Here is a 19854-nt window from a genome sequence, read left to right on the forward strand (position 1 = left end):
CATGAACACTGTAAACATTAGTCCAGTGAATGTCTCTGAGGAGTGTCCTAAAATAATTAATATTTCGCTTATTGATTACCCTCTTGAGCTCAGATTTAACAGATTTTATATCCTGTTCAGTATTAACATTTAACAGAAGGAACTGCATGTCATGGTCTGAGAGGCCATTGACTATTGGTTTTGTAATATAATTTTGTTCATTGGACTTTTCTATAAAGATATTATCAATGGCTGTTTGTGAGCAATTGGCTACCCTAATGGGGAACTTTATAGTGGGAATTAAGTTGAATGAATGTGTTACTAACTCAAATAAGTTCTTATTGGGAGAGTCTTTAAGGAAATCTACATTGAAATCACCAGCAACCACTATTTCTTTGTTTTTGGTTGTTAAATGGGCCAGTACAGCTTCAAGGTGGTTTATGAACAGATTAAAGTTACCTACAGGTGCTCGATATACACTTAATATTATGAAGGTTATTTCATATGATCCAGGAATGGTTAGTACACTTATCTCACCATAACCTGTTTTATTACAATATTACCAGAAAAGAAACTGAACGTTGCTTCACAAGTCACAGACATGCAATGTGTGCACAAAAGAATATATGTAAAACTTGAAGCACATCTGCACCCACACATAATTAAAATAATTTATGAGAGATTATGTTCACAAGATTTGTAACAGCATATTATTTGATATTCAGCTGTGACTGATCCAAGATTTTGCTTTGGAAAGGGGTTTGACCCAGCTGAGGGTAGGCTTTATCAAGGTAAACACTAAAACACCAAATGAGCGCACACACACAATTTTATTTTGCTCATTTACCGCATAGCATCTCTCCTCTGATAACTTTTCCAAAATTCTTCAATTACTTCAACAGGTTGTAGGCTGTCAGCTATGTCTGGGTGGATATATATGGCAGCCAAACTATTCAATCTATCTTCCATCATTGTCAGTTTCACTAGATTATGTAAAGAGAAGCTGCACTTCTTACTACTGGTAATGTAGCAAGAATCTGTAAAGTAATTTTCAAATTTGGGAAAAATTTATTTGTCTCGTGATGCTCTTCTGATGCTGTTTGGGGTGAGATGTTCCCTGTCTGTCCAAAGCTCCTGCCTTGGCGTTATTCCCTCCAATAACAAGAGAGGATGAGGCATGTAGCTGCTGTTAACATGTGCAGCTGCCACTACTGAGTTTAGATTTCTGTTTTTACTATGGCACTTGGTATAATGGTGAAAAGCTCAAGAATTAAAGAGTGCTCTGCTTGGAAAAAGCAGGTTCTCAACTGCCCAAATACAGTATCGCTGAAAAGGAATCCATTTGCCTGCCCGGCCAGCTGCACAGTGTAATGCACTGCTTCCCAAGTGGGAAGGCATGCTGGTCCCCAGCACAAATCCACCCGGCAGATTAGTGTCGAGGTTTGGTGTGCAGGCCAGCCTATGGGTGGCTTTTAAGGCAGTTTTCCATCTACCTCGGCTGTTTCCCTTTATTCCGGCTCAGTTACACTATGTCGGCGATTGCTGTCCAAACACCATTTCCACATAAGCGTACACCATAATTATTCTACCATGCAAACATTTGGGATTACACTCATTTGGTATGAGTTCCCGGGTGGGGGCCACTGTGGGCCGAACTGCACAATAACCCTGGGTTCGGTCTAGGGTAGCGGTGGGGTGGGTGGATTGCTGTGGCCTGTTATGGGGTTGTGAACCATTGAGGGCTACGGCAGGATGAAGCCTCTCCGTCGTTTCTAGGTAATACATACATACAAGGAATACATTCAATCTAAAAGTTACATATGTACTAAGGTACATGACCAGAACTCCGAACTTGGTCTTGTAGCACAAATTGTTCTTATTCATGAGTGTTTTAACCCATTAGAAGATTATTGAGAAATTTTTGAAATTAACTTTGGCACGTGCATGAAAAAAGGTCGTTTGAAAAGAATTCAAAACCAAACAAACCTAATGATTAATGTTATATTACATAATTTACATTAAATATTATTTCACTCTGCCCCTTGTAGGACAGGCAGAGAGAGGATCAAGTGCTCAGGGCACAGTACATGGCCACCTGCACCAGACTGACCAAAAGGTCAGCATAACTCAGCTGAATAAATAGTCAGAAACTCTACCAATCATGTTGATATAATCTCATTCAAATATACACATTATAATCAGAAGGCTGCATCTCATCGACTTTGAGTTAACAGTGATAATTTGCTGAAATTGTTTCCAGGTCATATTGGTTTGTTTTTGCCTGATCTGCCCTCTCCTTTCTCCCCTTTCAGTTAAAAAAACAGAGATCTTGGGTATGTCATTCTGTAGTGTTTGATTGCCCAAACCATACATCGTAGGCCTGAGTGTACAGCTGTATGCCCTCACTAACAGCATGCTTGCATGTCGAGCAAGCGCACACAGTCCTGGCGCAGGCATACAGGTGGCAGTGGAGTGAGGGGTAGGTATGACTGAATCTTGAATAAGTGTGCACATAAATTAAAAAATTGTCACATAAACACTTTCTGATAGAAATTTAAAATTTGAAAACATACTGTAGCTACTTCAAGTGGATTAACTAAGGATAAATGATAAAATTATTACTGTAGGTAGTATAACACTAAGAAAGTAGGATAATACCTGGTTTGAAATTTGTCAGCAATGGACCGAGGGGGGGGGGGCTTGAGTGCCTTAGCCCTCCCCCCCTCCAGATCTGCTTCTCATATTCAATCTCAATTAGCAGAGATGTGTCATAGATCCAAACATTTACTGCAGGAGGACAATGGTTACCTTGTTCACAGCCTCTGCACAATCAAAATACCTTTTCCAATTAGACTGCATCCAACTTACAGTTTTGTGAATTCTGATGTTACAATAAACTTGTAAATGCACTAACTTACTGATCTTTTTGTAAAACTAAATATAGCACAAATCTTTGTTCTAAGTGTTGTTGTGATTCATTTTCACACTGTAACAAGTATTTTCTCCTAGGTACTGAGATTGGTATAGCTGTACATATATAAAATTAAACTTCTGTAACAATAAAATTGTTGTTGTTGTTGTGGTCTTCAGTCCTGAGACTGGTTTGAGCCAGCTCTCCATGCTACTCTATCCTGTGCAAGCTTCTTCATCTCCCAGTACCTACTGCAACCTACATCCTTCTGAATCTGCTTAGTGTATTGATCTCTTGGTCTCCCTCTACGATTTTTACCCTCCACGCTGCCCTCCAATGCTAAATTTGTGATCCCTTGATGCCTCAAAACATGTCCTACCAACCGATCCCTTCTTCTAGTCAAGTTGTGCTACAAACTCCTCTTCTCCCCAATCCTATTCAATACCTCCTCATTAGTTACGTGATCTACCCACCTTATCTTCAGGATTCTTCTGTAGCACCACATTTCGAAAGCTTCTATTCTCTTCTTGTCCAAACTGGTTATCGTCCATGTTTCACTTCCATACATGGCTACACTCCATACAAATACTTTCAGAAACGACTTCCTGACACTTAAATCTATACTCGATGTTAACAAATTTCTCTTCTTCAGAAACGATTTCCTTGCCATTGCCAGTCTACATTTTATATCCTCTCTACTTCGACCATCATCAGTTATTTTACTCCCCAAATAGCAAAACTCCCTTACTACTTTAAGTGTCTCATTTCCTAATCTAATCCCCTCAGCATCACCCGATTTAATTTGACTACATTCCATTATCCTCGTTTTGCTTTTGTTGATGTTCATCTTATATCCTCCTTTCAAGACACCGTCCATTCCGTTCAACTGCTCTTCCAAGTCCTTTGCTGTCTCTGACAGAATTACAATGTCATTGGCGAACCTCAAAGTTTTTATTTCTTCTCCATGGATTTTAATACCTACTCCGAATTTTTCTTTTGTTTCCTTTAGTGCTTGCTCAATATACAGATTGAATAACATCGTGGAGAGGCTACAACCCTGTCTCACTCCTTTCCCAACCACTGCTTCCCTTTCATGCCCCTCGACTCTTATAACTGCTATCTGGTTTCTGTACAAATTGTAAATAGCCTTTCGCTCCCTGTATTTTACCCTGCCACCTTCAGAATTTGAAAGAGAGTATTCCAGTTAACGTTGTCAAAAGCTTTCTCTAAGTCTACAAATGCTAGAAATGTAGGTTTGCCTTTTCTTAATCTTTCTTCTAAGATAACTCGTAAGGTTAGTATTGCCTCACGTGTTCCAACATTTCTACGGAATCCAAACTGATCTTCCCCGAGGTCCGCTTCTACCAGTTTTTCCATTCGTCTGTAAAGAATTCGTGTTAGTATTTTGCAGCTGTGACTTATTAAACTGATAGTTCGGTAATTTTCACATCTGTAAACACCTGCTTTCTTTGGGATTGGAATTATTATATTCTTCTTGAAGTCTGTGGGTATTTCGCCTGTCTCATACATCTTGCTCACCAGATGGTAGAATTTTGTCATGACTGGCTCTCCCAAGGCCATCAGTAGTTCTAATGGAATGTTGTCTACTCCGGTGGCCTTGTTTCGACTCAGGTCCTTCAGTGCTCTGTCAAACTCTTCACGCAGTATCTTATCTCCCATTTCATCTTCATCTACATCCTCTTCCATTTCCATAATATTGTCCTCAAGTACATCGCCCTTGTATAAACCCTCTATATACTCCTTCCACCTTTCTGCCTTCCCTTCTTTGCTTAGAACTGGGTTGCCATCTGAGCTCTTGATATTCATACAAGTGGTTCTCTTCTCTCCAAAGGTCTCTTTAATTTTCCTGTAGGCAGTATCTATCTTACCCCTAGTGAGACAAGCCTCTACATCCTTACATTTGTCCTCTAGCCATCCCTGCTTAGCCATTTTGCACTTCCTGTCGATCTCATTTTTGAGACGTTCGTATTCCTTTTTGCCTGCTTCATTTACTGCATTTTTATATTTTCTCCTTTCATCAATTAAATTCAATATTTCTTCTGTTACCCAAGCATTTCTATTAGCCCTCTTCTTTTTACCTACTTGATCCTCTGCTGCCTTCACTACTTCATCCCTCAGAGCTACCCATTCTTCTTCTACTGTATTTCTTTCCCCCATTCCTGTCAATTGTTCCCTTATGCTCTCCCTGAAACTCTCTACAACCTCTGGTTCCTTCAGTTTATCCAGGTCCCATCTCCTTAAATTCCCGCCTTTTTGCAGTTTCTTCAGTTTCAATCTGCAGTTCATAACCAATAGATTGTGGTCAGAATCCACATCTGCCCCTGGAAATGTCTTACAATTTAAAACCTGGTTCCTAAATCTCTGTCTTACCATTATGTAATCTATCTGATACCTTTTGGTATCTCCAGGATTCTTCCAGGTATACAACCTTCTTTCATGATTCTTGAACCAAGTGTTAGCTATGATTAAGTTATGCTCTCTGCAAAATTCTACAAGGCGGCTTCCTCTTTCATTTCTTCCCCCCAATCCATATTCACCTACTCTGTTTCCTTCTCTCCCTTTTCCTACTGATGAATTCCAGTCACCCATGACTATTAAATTTTCGTCTCCCTTCACTACCTGAATAACTTCTTTTATCTCGTCATACATTTCATCAATTTCTTCATCATCTGCAGAGCTAGTTGGCATATAAACTTGTACTACTGTAGTAGCCATGGCCTTTGTGTCTATCTTGGCCACAATAATGCTTTCACTGTGCTGTTTGTAGTAGCTAACCCGCACTCCTATTTTTTTATTCATTATTAAACCTACTCCTGCATTACCCCTATATGATTTTGTATTTATAACCCTGTAATCACCTGACCAAAAGTCTTGTTCCTCCTGCCACTGAACTTCACTAATTCCCACTATATCTAACTTTAACCTATCCATTTCCCTTTTTAAATTTTCTAACCTACCTGCCTGATTAAGGGATCTGACATTCCACGCTCCGATCCGTAGAATGCCAGTTTTCTTTCTCCTGATAACGATGTCCTCTTGAGTAGTCCCCGCCCGGAGATCCGAATGGGGGACTATTTTACCTCCGGAATATTTTACCCAAGAGGACGCCATCATCATTTAATCATACAGTAAAGCTGCATGTCCTCGGGAAAAATTACAGCTGTAGTTTCCCCTTGCTTTCAGCCGTTCGCAGCACCAGCACAGCAAGGCCGTTTTGGTTAATGTTACAAGGTCAGATCAGTCAATCATCCAGACTGTTGCCCCTGCAACTACTGAAAAGGCTGCTGCCCCTCTTCAGGAACCACACGTTTGTCTGGCCTCTCAACAGATACACCTCCGTTGTGGTTGCACCTACGGTACGACCATCTGTATCGCTGGGGCACGCAAGCCTCCCCACCATCGGCAAGGTCCATGGTTCATGGGGGGGGAGGAATAAAATTGTATACAGCAGTATCTGAACTATTATATTAACAAAACAGATCAGAGATCAGCAATTCATTGCCCGTAGAGCTTAAAAAAACCATAGGGTGAACATTTTTTAGTAGATATTTGAATCTTGTTTTACACTAAAACGAATGAGGGTACAACTAGATGCAAGCAGGGAAATGGATAAATCAGACATGAGAATACAGTAGCTTGTTCCAAGGAAGAAAAAACTGTACGTATTTCAAAGGACAAGCAGTAATTATGGGTTGGAACATCATTAATGCCACTTTGTTAAACTACCTGTTTCTCAACACCAGATAATATAATACAAAAATTACATTTTAAGAACAAAACAAATTTTCTGCATTATTAAACACAATTAAATAAAACCAATGACAAAAATTTGATTGTGTGTCCAGATCACTGCTGCTGCTCACAATGGCAGCAAACATTTAACTTAATGTAAATAAACAAACAAATGTAGACACTTATATATACTCATGCAGACACTGTTTGCACAGAGAGAGATCTTAGTTTAAAAAATAGAGCACTTAAGAACATTTTAAAAATCCCCGTGTTGTTAAAAAAAGATCAAATTTTCTATTTGTGATGGCAGTTGTAGTAAGTCTGGTGATGATGTGAAAGGACTTCCTTTAAGTGATCCTTGTAAACAGACAATTCACAGGTACCTTGACTTCTTCCTCATCCATGGAGGTACTCTTTCCTGATGGGCTCCATGGAATGTGAAGACTGGACCATTCAGTCAGTATCTCTGTTGCGGAAATTTAGTATAATCCAAATTTTGCTGCTTTACTGTCTCTATCTACTACCTCTGCCTGTAATTCTCCAAGGAACCATACATAGGCAGGATAAACATAATGTGTATGAGTATCATGTTTCTCCCTTCTTAAACCATTTGCAGATCATGCATTGGAAGAATAACTGTTCTTACACTGCCACGCAAATATGAATTCTTGTAATTTGAGAATCATTATGTAAGAGGTATGCGAGCAGAAACAGTGTTTCTTGAGTCAAGTATTTTCAGCATTATTGTAGTAAATCTTAATGTGATGCTCATTATCTTTCCTGTCGTATCTGCCACTGAAAGTTGTTGACCATTTCTGTGATGATGCACTGACTAAACAAATCAGCATTTAACTGAACAGAGTAGTAACTATACCAACATTTGAATGGGAACTTTGAGTATTTTTTAAATACACATCACTATCAAAGTAGATATTCATTTTATGCTTTATTATTTTCACTGTTAAAATCAACGGTGATCGGTTTTCATATAGTACACTTCACACCTGTAACACAACAGCTCAGTAAACAGCTCTGCAAGACAGAGATTACTACTAAAGCATCGTGCATGAGTAAATGTTTTAGTAGTAATCTCTGTCTTGCATATTACCCTGCCTTCCACCTTTAAGCTCTCAGGTTTTCAAATCTCGTCGGTGCAGTCCCCAACAACCAGTCTTTCCTTCTCGTCCTGCCAGGTAAGTCTCCCCTGACCCAGGGTTCTGGTCGACTTTTCTGAACTGTACTCCTTTCCCTAAGCCTCTCCAGTCCTTTTCCTTCACCCCTCTTCCTTCCGCTTCAACTCTTCTGCCAGAAGAAGGAGCCACTGGCTCCGAAAACTTGTAAAAGTTAACTCCTTTTGTGTGTGTGTGTTCCCCAGGTGCCACTTGTTGGATAGATTTTTTTATCTAACCATTTACATTGCATTATATATCAATAACTGTTTATTTTCATTGGACTATAAGGATGCATAAAATCTCTCTTCATGATGATTTTCCCCTCTGCTATTAGTGGTTAGCAATCATGACAAGAATTTTTAGCTTGTGAGTAGTACCAGATATGTTCTATGTTTTTGGAATGAGGGTTATTTACAGTGGATTCCAAATGTGGATTTCTACACACTTTCACAGTTTGAAGCTTTCATTGCAGTCAGTTTTGCAAAGATGGCGCTTTGTACCAATGGAGCACTAATATTAACAAAACAGTTGCATAAATTACTTTTTAAGATGATCATTTTAATAGTTCATACATTTTTGCTAGAGGCTGATGTACTATTTTACCTGTTTTATGGCCTGCAGTTGTTTCATATAAAAGTAAAAACTCTCAATATTTCAACGTATATTATGTGAGCATTGCATGCAGTATAATTTGGTAATCGCTTATGAAGACTTGCATATAAAAATCATGCAGAAACCTCAGTAAATTACAGTTCTATTGTTAATTTATTTAAATTTTCAGATGGACACTTTGGATCAAAATGACACTGCTACAAAAAGTCAGTATGGTGTTCTGAAGCTGCAGCAGAGTCCATTAGCCACAGATTCGGGCACAAGCAGCTCAGACAACAACCTAGGTGTAGGAGGCTCTGGCAGTGGAGCTTTCAGTTTCTGCAATCCTGTGTATGAACCCACAGGCACTGGAGTGGGAGCTACAGCAGCTGTTGGAGGCACCACTACATATAAAGTTGAAGATGTTGTAGTACGCATGCGTTCCACTTACAGTAGCCACCCATCAACTGGGAAGGCATGGGGAGGTTTAAAGAGTAAGAATAACACTTCTCTGATGTTAATGACATTCATGAAATATTGTTTTCATCAATTATCCATATGTTTAACTATCTTGAGGTACTTCTTGTTATTTCCTAACTTTTTTTAACCCTGTGTTGTTGACAGTCCTGAGGAACTGGCAAAAATGTGTAAGATGAAATGAAATAATGTGTAAGAGGTTTCAAATAATGCTGGATGGAATACACATTAAGTGAATGGAGAGGTTATTCAGCATTTCTCTTTCCTTTCTGTCACTGTCACGAGATGATCTACCATTACAAGTAGCTTCAGAATATGGTAGTTACAGCTTGAATAATCTCTAATTCACAGTGAAATGAAATTTTTCTCTAATGTGGGAGTTTAGTACCAAGTGTGCTGGTTGAGACACTGTGAGAACACAGCCCAGGTAAACAATTTGTAACAGTTTAATTGAAAAGCACATAAACCAAAATACCCCTCTTCTGGAGCAAAGGTAATCACTAAAAGTTTGTGAAGTACTGAATTTATAAAAGTCCAACTTAAGCTGAAGGGTGTAATGATAAAACAGTGAAAGTTAATATTCAGTTAGTAGTAGAACAAAATAACATAGTGAAGGTGCTCCAATGCAGAGGCCAAGTTCCAGCAGTGGTGAAGGTAGACGCTGGTGACTTCATAGGTCAGCAGTAGCTGGTGGGACATGGCATGTACATAGTGAAGGTTCCAATCCACTTACAACCTACGTCCTCAGTTATTTGCTGGATGTATTGCAATCTCTTGTCTTCCTCTACAGTTTTTGCCCTCTACTACAGCTCCCTCGAGTACTATGAAAGTCATTCCCTGATGTCTTAACAGATGTCCTATCATCCTGTCCCTTCTCTCTGTCAGTGTTTTCCACATATTCCTTTCCTCTCCGATTCTGCACAGAACCTCTTCATTCTGTCTACCTATTTTTCAACAGTCATCTGTAGCACCACATCTCAAATGCTTCGACTCTCTTCTGTTCCAGATTTCCCACAGTCCACATTTCTGCACCATACAATTCTGTGCTCTGAAGGTACATACTCAGAAATTTCTTCCTCAAATTAAGGCCAATGTTTGATACTAGTAGACTACTCTTTGCCAGTGCTAGTCTGCTGGTTATTTTGCTGCCTAGGTAGCAGAATTCGTTAACTTCATCTGCTTCAGGACCATTAATCCTGATGTTAAGTTTCTCACCATTCTCATTTATGCTACTTCTCATTATTTTTGTCTTTTGTTGATTTACTGTCAATCCATATTCTATACACATTAGACTGTTCATTCCATTCAGCACATCATGCAATTCTTCTTCACTTTCACTCAGGATAGCAATGTCATTAGCATATTGTATCATTGATATACCTGCACCTTGAATTTTAAGTCCACTACTGTACCTTTCATTTATATCTATTATTGCTTCTTCAATGTACAGATTGAACAGTAGGGGTGAAAGCCGGCATCCCTGTCTTCCACCCTTTTTAATCCAAGCGCTTCATTCTTGGTTGTCCACTCTTATTATTCCCTCTTGGCTCTTGTACAATTTCTACATTATCCATCTCTCACTATAGCTTATTCCTATTTTTCTCAGAATTTCAAACATCTTGCACCATTTTACATTGTCGAACGCTTTTGCTAGGTCTACAGATCCTATGAATTTGTCTTGATTTTTCTTTAGTCCTGCTACCATTAACAACCGCAATGTCAGAATTGCCTCTCTGGTGCCTTTCCCTTTCCTAAAACCAAACTGATCATCATCTAATGCATCCTAAATTTTCTTTTCCATTCTTCTGTATATTATTCTTGTCAGTAACTTGGATGCATGAGTTGTTAAGCTGATTGTGCAATAATTCTTGCATTGTTAGCTCATGCATTCCTCTGAATTGTGTGGATGTTATTTTTCCAAAAGTCAGATAGTATGTCGCCAGCCTCATACAGTCTACACACCAACATGAATAGTCATTCCGTTGCTATTTCCTCCAATGATTTTAGAAAATCTGATGGAATGTTTTCTATCCCTTCTGCCTTGTTTGATCTTACATCCTCCAAATCTCTCTTAAATTCTGATTCTATAGCAGGATCCCCCCTCTATTCTAAATGTATTTTGTTTCTTCTTCTATCACATCAGACAGCTATTCCCCCTGATAGAGGCCTTCAGTTTACTCTTTCCACCTATCTGCTCTCTCCCCTGCATTTAACAGTGGAATTCGTGTTGCCCTTGCTTTTAATTTCACCGAAGGTTATTTTGACTTTTGCATATGCTGAGTCTGTCCTTCTGACAATCATTTCGTTTTCGATTTCTTCGTATTTTTCATGCAGCCATTTCATCTTTGGTTCCCTGCACTTTCTGTTTATTTCATTCTTCAGTGACTTATAATTCTGTATTCCAGAATTACCCTGAACACTTTTGTACTTCCTGCTTTCATTGATCAACTGAAGTATTGCTTCTGTTACCCTTGGTATCTTTGCAATTACCTTCTTTGTACCTATGTTTTTCTTTCCAACTTCTGTGATTGCCCCTTTTAGAGATGACCATTCCTCTTCAGCTGTACTGCGTACTGAGCTATTCCTTATTGCTGTAGCTATAGCCTTAGAGAACTTCAAGTGTATCTCATCATTCCTTAGTACCTCTGTATCCCACATCTTTGTGTATTGATTCTTCCTGACGAATCTCTTAAACTTCAGCCTACTTTTCATCACTACTACATTGTAATCTGAGTCTATATCTGCTCCTGGGTATGCCTTATAATCCAGTATCTGATTTCGGAATTTCTATCTGACTATGATGTAGTCTAACTGAAATCTTCCCTTATCACCATGGCTTTTCCCAATATACCTCCTTCTCTTGTGATTCTTGAACAGAGTATTTACTATTACTAGCTGAAATTTATTACAGAACTCAATTAGTCTTTCTCCTCTCTCATTCCTTGTCCCAAGCACATATTCTCCTGTAACCTTTTCTTCTGTTCCTTCCCTTACAGCTGCATTCCAGTCCCCCATGACTAATAGATTTTTCATCTCCCTTTATGTACTGTGTTACCCTTTCAATATCCTCATATACTTTCTCTAGCTCTTCTTCTGCAGCTTCCGACATTGGCATGTATACCTTAACTATCGTTGTCCGTGTTGGTTCCTGAACTATCATTGTGTGTTGGTTTGCTACCGATTCTGACAAGAACAATCATATCACTGAACTGTTCACACTAACACACTCTCTGCAGTACCTTCCTATTCATAATGAATCCTACTCATATTATACCATCATCTGCTGCTGCTGATATTACCCTGTTCTCATCTGACCAGAAATCCTTGTCTTCTTTCTGCTTCACTTCACTGGCCTGTACTATATCTAGGTTGAGCCTTTGCAGTTCCGTTTTAAAATTTTTCTAGCTTCCCTACCATGTTCAAACTTCTGACATTCCATGCCCTGACTCATAGAACGTTATACTTTCATTGGTTATTCGTTCATTATCTTGTGATCACCTTGTTCTTGGCAATGCACTCCCTTTGTCCGCAGCTCATGGTCATGCGGTAGCGTTCTCGCTTCCCGCGCCCGGGTTCCCGGGTTCGATTCCCGGCGGGGTCAGGGATTTTCTCTGCCTCGTGATGACTGGGTGTTGTGTGATGTCCTTAGGTTAGTTAGGTTTAAGTAGTTCTAAGTTCTAGGGGACTGATGACCATAGATGTTAAGTCCCATAGTGTTCAGAGCCATTTGAACCAATGCACTCCCAGAGATCTGAAAGGGGGACGACTCTGGAATCTTTTGCCAATGGAGAGATCATCATGACACTTCTTGAATTACAGGCCATATGTCCTGTGGATAAATGTTACATGTCTTTAATCCAGTGGTTTTATGCCATCATAAATATCCAGACTGTATAAAAGTACTAGAGTAACTCATTACAATCACCAGGCCTGTGCCAACCATTGTGGCCGAGTGGTTCTAGGCGCTTCAGTCCAGAATCGCATTGCTGCTACGGTCACAGGTTCGAATCCTGCCTCGGGTGTGGATGTTTGTGATGTCCTTAGGTTAGTTGGGTTTAAGTAGTTCTAAGTCTAGGGGACTGATGACCTCAGATGTTAAGTCCCATAGTGCTTAGAGCTATTTGAACCATTTGAATGAGGCCTGTGGTGGCAACCAGGTCTGTAAAGCCAGTGACCTCTGCCATCTGCTGATGTAACAGCTTTGAGGATAGACCACTCATTATCCTGAGAAGGGTTGTCAGTCTGTAGGTCATACAGCCCATACACAGCATCACTGAGAAACCTGGTGCTTCTTTGTTGGTCTGCTGCAACTGATGAGCTCAGCAGGCTGAGGTCAATGTCCATCAGAGTTGGTGTCCAGTGCGGGATCAGGCTGACCTTGCCAGAAGCCAGAGAGAGTGTGGACCCTGTGGCTGCCGCAGTTATGCTGCATTGTCGAAAGTTCCAGGAGGAGGGACCTCCAGCTGTGGAACAAAAATTCATGCAAATCCACTGGTATGAGGCATTGTGGCATTGCTGTTTTCCTTCGGCACATATGGTTGACAGACATGTGGCAGATGGAGCCATTGTGTTGTTATACTTCCACCATGGCGTATCCCAATAAAATGGTTACTACTGCTGGGGCCTATTGGTGGCAATTTTTGGAGAAAACCAATGTCCAGAAATCATCTTTGACAGAACAATGATGATATTGAGACAGTGAATGGGAAATGGGGTCCTTGTAGGGTGGAGGATAGTGAATTTGGACTGTTGCTGTCTTCCGTGGAATTTTTCAGTGGTGCTCATGCCAGTTTGATTGGTGGAGCAGTAAGACACCAAAAACAGTGAGACGGCTTCATCTGAGAATCATAATGGCAGTGTAACTTTGCTAATTGTGGCTTGAATGTGCGAGCAAAGCATTCTGATAATCCACTGGATGTGGTATGAAAAGTCACTGTGTGCACTAGAGCAATGCCATTGAAAGAACAAAAAGGAGGTAAATTCGGAAGATGTGAAATGATGCCCATTGTGGGGAAACTACAGTTTCTGGCAGTCCTATACAGAAAGTCCTTGCCAGAGCCTGGATAGTCAGTCTTGAGGATGTTGAAAACATCCGAGAATCATAGAGGACTCCAGTTCATGCATCAACAACAATAAACCAAGAATAGCCAAAGAAGGGGCCTGAAAAGTCCAAATGGAATCACAATCAGGATGCTGAAGCATCCATCCATGGGAAGCATCTGGGAGTGGGTGCTGCCTGTTTGGTTTCACAAGTTTCACATGCTGCCACCTTGCTATCAGTATCTGCACCAGTCTCTCAGCAATACACATGTTGGTGGGGCAGCCTCTTTATGAGCACAGCTTCCCAGTGGCACTGATGGAATCACGATGCAAGTGTGACAATTTCCTCCATGCAATAAAAGGACTCCATTGAGGGTGGAGATCTTGTGACATCTGAGCCAGAACGCTTGGACGTCCTCGTGAGCCATCTGTTTCTGATTTGCTGGCCACCCTCAGTGCACCAGATGGAGTGGTTCTTGCATAACTGGGCCCTTCAAAGAGTGACAGGCAATCACGTATGCATCCAATGGAAGACATGGCTACATCGTCTTCCGCTTCTGTGTCCATGTGGCGATAGACCTCTAGTTCTGAATCTAATTGCATGTCCTGTTCCAGTGGTAACCAAGAGAGAATGTCAGCATTGGCATGTTGTGCTGGTGAGAGATGTCTGATGTCATATTAATAGTTACAGCAAAACAGTGCCCATCTCTGGAGGTGATATGCCAATTTGGTCAGAATATTGTAGTCTGCCTTGAATAATGGTGAAAAGGGTTTATGATCTTACAGTAACATGAAATATTAGCTGTATACATAATAACGACATTTCTTGAGTGTGAACACAGTAGCCAGAGACTCCTTTTCTATTTGACTGTAGTTGCATTGTGCCTGTGTCAGATTTCTGGATATGAATGCAAAGGACATTCCACACCATCTACTTCATGAAATAGCACAACGCCCAAACTGTAATCAGGAGCATCAGTTCGTACAATCAAATGTTCTGGTGGTTAGTAGGCCACAAGGCATGTTGGAGGGGGCAGGATTTAACGCAGTCAGAGTCCAGTTCCACTTCACATTTTTGCATAACAACTGATGGAGCTGTTCCGCTAAGGCTGCCGCATGTGGGATGAACTTGCGATAATAATTAAGTTGACCGAGCACAGATAGTAGTTGCTTAATGTCCTTTTGGACTGGATGTTCGCTCTATTGCTTGAACATTGTGGTGTAGGTCATATTCCTGAAGCAGTGAGAACACGACCGAGATATGCCATCTGAGGCACCAAAAAATGGCATTCCTGTTAACTCAATATTTTCTTGTTGGAGAATGGCAAAAACAGCATAACGGTTGTCTGCCAACTCCTGGGCTCTTTTACCAGTGATGAGAATGTCATCCAAATAGTTTGCCATGGTGGGTACATTCCATGTCAGCTGTTCCCAAGTACCATTGAAAAATAGCCGAGGCACTGTCAAAGCCAATAGGAAACCTGTTGTAGCAACCTAGACTTTTCTGTGACGCATCATACAGAGGGAGCTGAAGGTAAGCATCTCACAAATCAGTCTTGGCAAGAATCTTGCCTCCTGAAGATTATGCCATAATGTCATCCACTTATTGAATCAGCGACAGACTGTGCATTGATGGTGGCCTTGGAGTTACAACAAATCCGAAGTGACCCATTTGGTTTTTCAACAATAATCACAGGGTAGCTCACTGACTGTTGGTGTCTGTCTTGAGATTGCCTTCCTTCTGGAGGTGCTATCATTCTGACTATGGCTTGTCTCTAAGCATGAATGGAACATTCTGAGCTTTCAAGTAACAAGGTGTTGCTCTTGGAAGGAGGCTGACATGAGCCTCAAAACCAGTGTTGCCAGTAGCAGGATGAGAAATAACTGACTTGTATGTAGAGTAAATGTCACTCAAGAAGGAGCTAGCCCTTTATGGCTGAATACTGTTGGTGTAGTCATGTACCTCCAAGCCCAAAGCATTAAAAATCCAAACTGAGGATGTTGGAGGCTCCATCAATGTTTACCAATAAGAGACATGCCACAAAAACAGTAGAATGATACTGAATGTGAGCTGTGAGTTGTCCTTTCACCTCAGTAGTATCATAGCTGTAGCTATGCATTTGTCTGCGAATTTTTGTAGTGGATGATAAAGTTTCCCAAATTATGATAGTCATGGAAGTACCCGTATTGACATATTGACCTGGACTGTCACTAGGATGGAGTTTGCTTCCTCTATAAACACTGTCTGTCAGATACAGGAAGCACAGCATGGGGCATAGATGTCAGGTACCTCCTCAACTCTTGGGGAAAGGCGGCCCATATGGGCATAATCTAAGTTCATCTTGAGGGAAGATTGGCAGACTTCCTCCTTGTTTCCTGTCTTGCTGCAGGAGGAACATTTAGCGCGGTGATAATGACACTATTGCCATAGGTAGTGGATAAAACAGTTGCTACGTGAGGGTATCTGCTGTGGGTAATGGGCACTGGTTGAGGGCTTGCCAGCCGCAGGTGAATCGTAATGTAATGAAAGCCATGGCTGGGATTTATGTCGGCAAGTTGGACAAACCCTTTTGAAGAGTTATGCAACGTTGCCAATGACCATAGAAGCTATTCAGATGCCCTAATGATGGGGAGGAAACACTCTGTCATGGGATCCTTGACTTTGATGTGGTCACTATGATGTCCTCCATCTTGTGAAAGTACAAGAGTCATATCTCTGACCAAGGAATTTAAGTAGGGCTGTTTACATTGGAGATTACTACAATAGAATACAATCATTAGATAATCCCTGCAGTTTGGCTATCCACCCTCTGTAAGATTATCCACTAAGCTTGTGGCAACTAAGAAACTTATAGTGGACTACTGAAGTGTGCACTGGTGAGCCAAATATTTTAGTAAACAAGTCTTTAAGTGAGTATATGGGAAGGCACAAGGCTCTGTCTAAGGGTTCAGCTGGCATAGTAAGTGGTAAGTTTCCTGGAATGCATATACCACAGAGAACACTCACTGCTGGGTGTCACCTGCAATATCCTGGGCCAGGAAGTGTTGTTCCAGTCTGGCCATGTAGCTCACTTAGGGCCCAGTCTTGTAGTCAAACAGTTGGATTGGTGGCAGCAACCCTTGGAATCCTTTTACCAGTGAGTCAGTGCAGGACAGCTCCTTGGACAGCTCTGGATTGGATGTTGTGGTGACTGTCATCGTGTCTGCTATCACTTTCAAGGCTTTCTACATGTTCTAAAGCAGCAGCAACACCTAGGCAGTAACATCTGCAGCATTAGACCTGATAAAGCAGATAATCGCTTTTACGATCTTCACAACATAGGCACCACATGCCTACTAACACTGTTTGCCCAGGGTGAAAAGCACATGTTAAAGCTTTGGTTCATAGAAAAATCCCTTGTCACCATTTGCTAGTATTGTGCCGGTGAGGCACAGTTTGAATGCAGCCCAGATAAACAATGTATTATAGTTTTATTGAAAGGTACATAAACCAAAATTTTCCTCCTTTGGAGCAAAGTTAATAACTACAAGTTTGTGGAAGTTTATGACTAGCACTGAATTTATAAAAGTCCAACTTAGGATGAAGTTCACAATGATAAAACATCCAAAGTTAATATTCACTCAGCAGTAGAACAAAATAACGTAGTGAAGGTCGACATCCGATACCAAGTTTCCAGGATGTCTCTGATGCTGAGCCCAAGTCTCAGCAATGATGAAGGCAGGCGCTGGCAGCTCCATCAGTCAGTGATGGCTGGTTCAGTATATCGGTATGGCATCATACATAGCAAAGATTCCCATTGATGATCTGACTGAGGAACAGCCGGTGCAGCCAGCACCTGGTGCAGAGCTTAAAGGAAGATGTCTCAGAGTCCTCTAAATAGACAGGCTATGTAGAGATACTAGAGCTACGTCAGGTGATCAAGGATTGCAGAGGGCAAAAGTTTTTTTAGATTATTTGGTCAGCAATGAAACTGGTTAGAAGTTGCATGTAAGTGTTAGACATGTAACTCATTGCTCCATCATCCAGCTGCTTCACAATTATATTAAGATACCCATATAAACTGTAGTGTAGTGTCTATCGTATATCAAAGAAAATGGGACCAACAATCCTGGAAGTTGACATGTGCACCACTCTCTAACCTTTTCATCATGCAGTTGTGTGTTGTGGATGATACAAGAGCTTACACTAGTCCAGTATAACTTGTTTTGTATGTTGTCATCTGACAGATGGAACCATGCCTCACCTATAAACCAATTTATGGAGAGAATGTCTGAATGTTGAATAAGAAACCTCTGAAACCATTGAAAGTAACACATTTTTTCCTCATGATCTGTTTTTTACAATTCTTTCATCATGTGCATTCTGTATTGCTGCAATGCCAATTTCTTCACAGCTCTCTGACATCTGCCATATGAAATGCCTCTCTACTGGCTCCATCAACACAGTGATGAGTTCTCCAGCATCTTCGAACATGGATAACCATTCATTTATGCATACATCATTTGTGATGATTCCCGTCATGAAGGAGCACCATCAGTGACGTAAAATGAGTCAAATTATACATTAACTAGTACAGTCAGTCATTGCAGGTTGCTTGTGCCAGTATATGTTAAGTGACTATCATAGATAGAATGATATATATCATAATTTCTTCAATAAAATTATAACTGTCAAATTCAGAACTAATACATTTGCACTGATAAATATAGAAATTAGTTGTAGATTACTTTTTAGGGTTCCATGCCTCAATCAGTAAAAACGGGACCCTTATAGGATTATTTTGTTGCCTGTCCATGTGTGTGTCTGTCCGACTTTAAGAACCCCTTCTCTCAGGAATGGGTAGACCTACCAAGTTCAAATTTGTGTCATGTATTAATATCTATTGTGCCTTGGAGGTGTAAAAATTGTAACCTTCTATATTAGTGCAGTCAAAATATACCACTATTTATGTCATATATTGTGATACTTGAAAACATAAACATCAAAACCTATTGGCTGCTTCGTGTTGACTTAGAATTGTGAAATTTGGCAAGAAGCAAGGTTTCACAGTACAGGTAAAGGAAAATCCGAAGATTACTGATTTGTAATTACATAACATGAAAAAAATTGTTTTGCAATTTTTTTATTCAGCTATCTGTCTGTCTGTCCATCTGTTAAGTCCCTTTTCCTGTGGAGCAGTTTCGCATATCAAGTTCAAATTTATGTCATCCACTAAGGTGTATGGTCCCTTCGCAATATAAAAATTTTAAGCTTCTAAGTTATTGCAACACATATTTCACATTTTTGATACTCGAAAACAGTCGTCAAAACCTATAGGGTGCTTCCCATTGACTCAGAATCATGAAATTGGGCAATAAGAAAAGTTTATAAGCCAGGTTTCATAATACAAGTAAAGGAAGAAATCCAAAAATTGAAAAACACCCATGACTACAATCTACAGCTGCCAAGGCCAGACCTGGCCATAGCAGCCAGAGGCTGTGGTCCTGTGTGTGAGTGAGTTGCATTTGCATGTGTGTGTGTGTGTGTGTGTGTGTGTGTGTGTGTGTGTGTGTGTCTGATGAAGTCTTGTTTTCTTGTTTGGCCGAAAGCTTTGTTTGATAGTCATTTTGTTGTGCCTATCTGTGACCCAGCATCGCCACTCTATGGTGATTAGCAACTATCCTCTTCATAATATGGTCATTTATGTCTCACATTTTCATATTTGCAAACTCATCAAAACCATAGGATACTTCCGATTGACCTTTTATCATGAAATTCAGCAAGAAGCAAGGTTTCGCAGTATAAGTAAAGTAAAAAAATCTAAAACTCATTAAACTATAATTATATTACATAAAAAATATCTTTTGCCACTTGAACATACATTGCATTCATCATCCATCTGTTGAATCCTGCCTAGTCATCGAATATGGGGTGTCTAGAAAACCTGCTTT

General features: G+C 40.4%; 1 protein-coding gene across 1 annotated transcript in view; it reads left to right on the forward strand.

Annotated features, from left to right (window-relative positions):
- The window catches only part of LOC126475003 (equilibrative nucleoside transporter 4), a 203482-nt gene that overhangs the window by 101655 nt on the left and 81973 nt on the right, over positions 1–19854 (forward strand). Inside the window, exon 7 of the mRNA XM_050102542.1 lies at positions 8597–8900. Coding sequence (XP_049958499.1) covers positions 8597–8900 — 304 coding nt within the window. The remainder of the gene's footprint in view (positions 1–8596; positions 8901–19854) is intronic.

This window comes from Schistocerca serialis, chromosome 4 (genome assembly GCF_023864345.2).
Source record: "Schistocerca serialis cubense isolate TAMUIC-IGC-003099 chromosome 4, iqSchSeri2.2, whole genome shotgun sequence".
Taxonomy (NCBI): Eukaryota; Metazoa; Arthropoda; class Insecta; order Orthoptera; family Acrididae; genus Schistocerca; species Schistocerca serialis.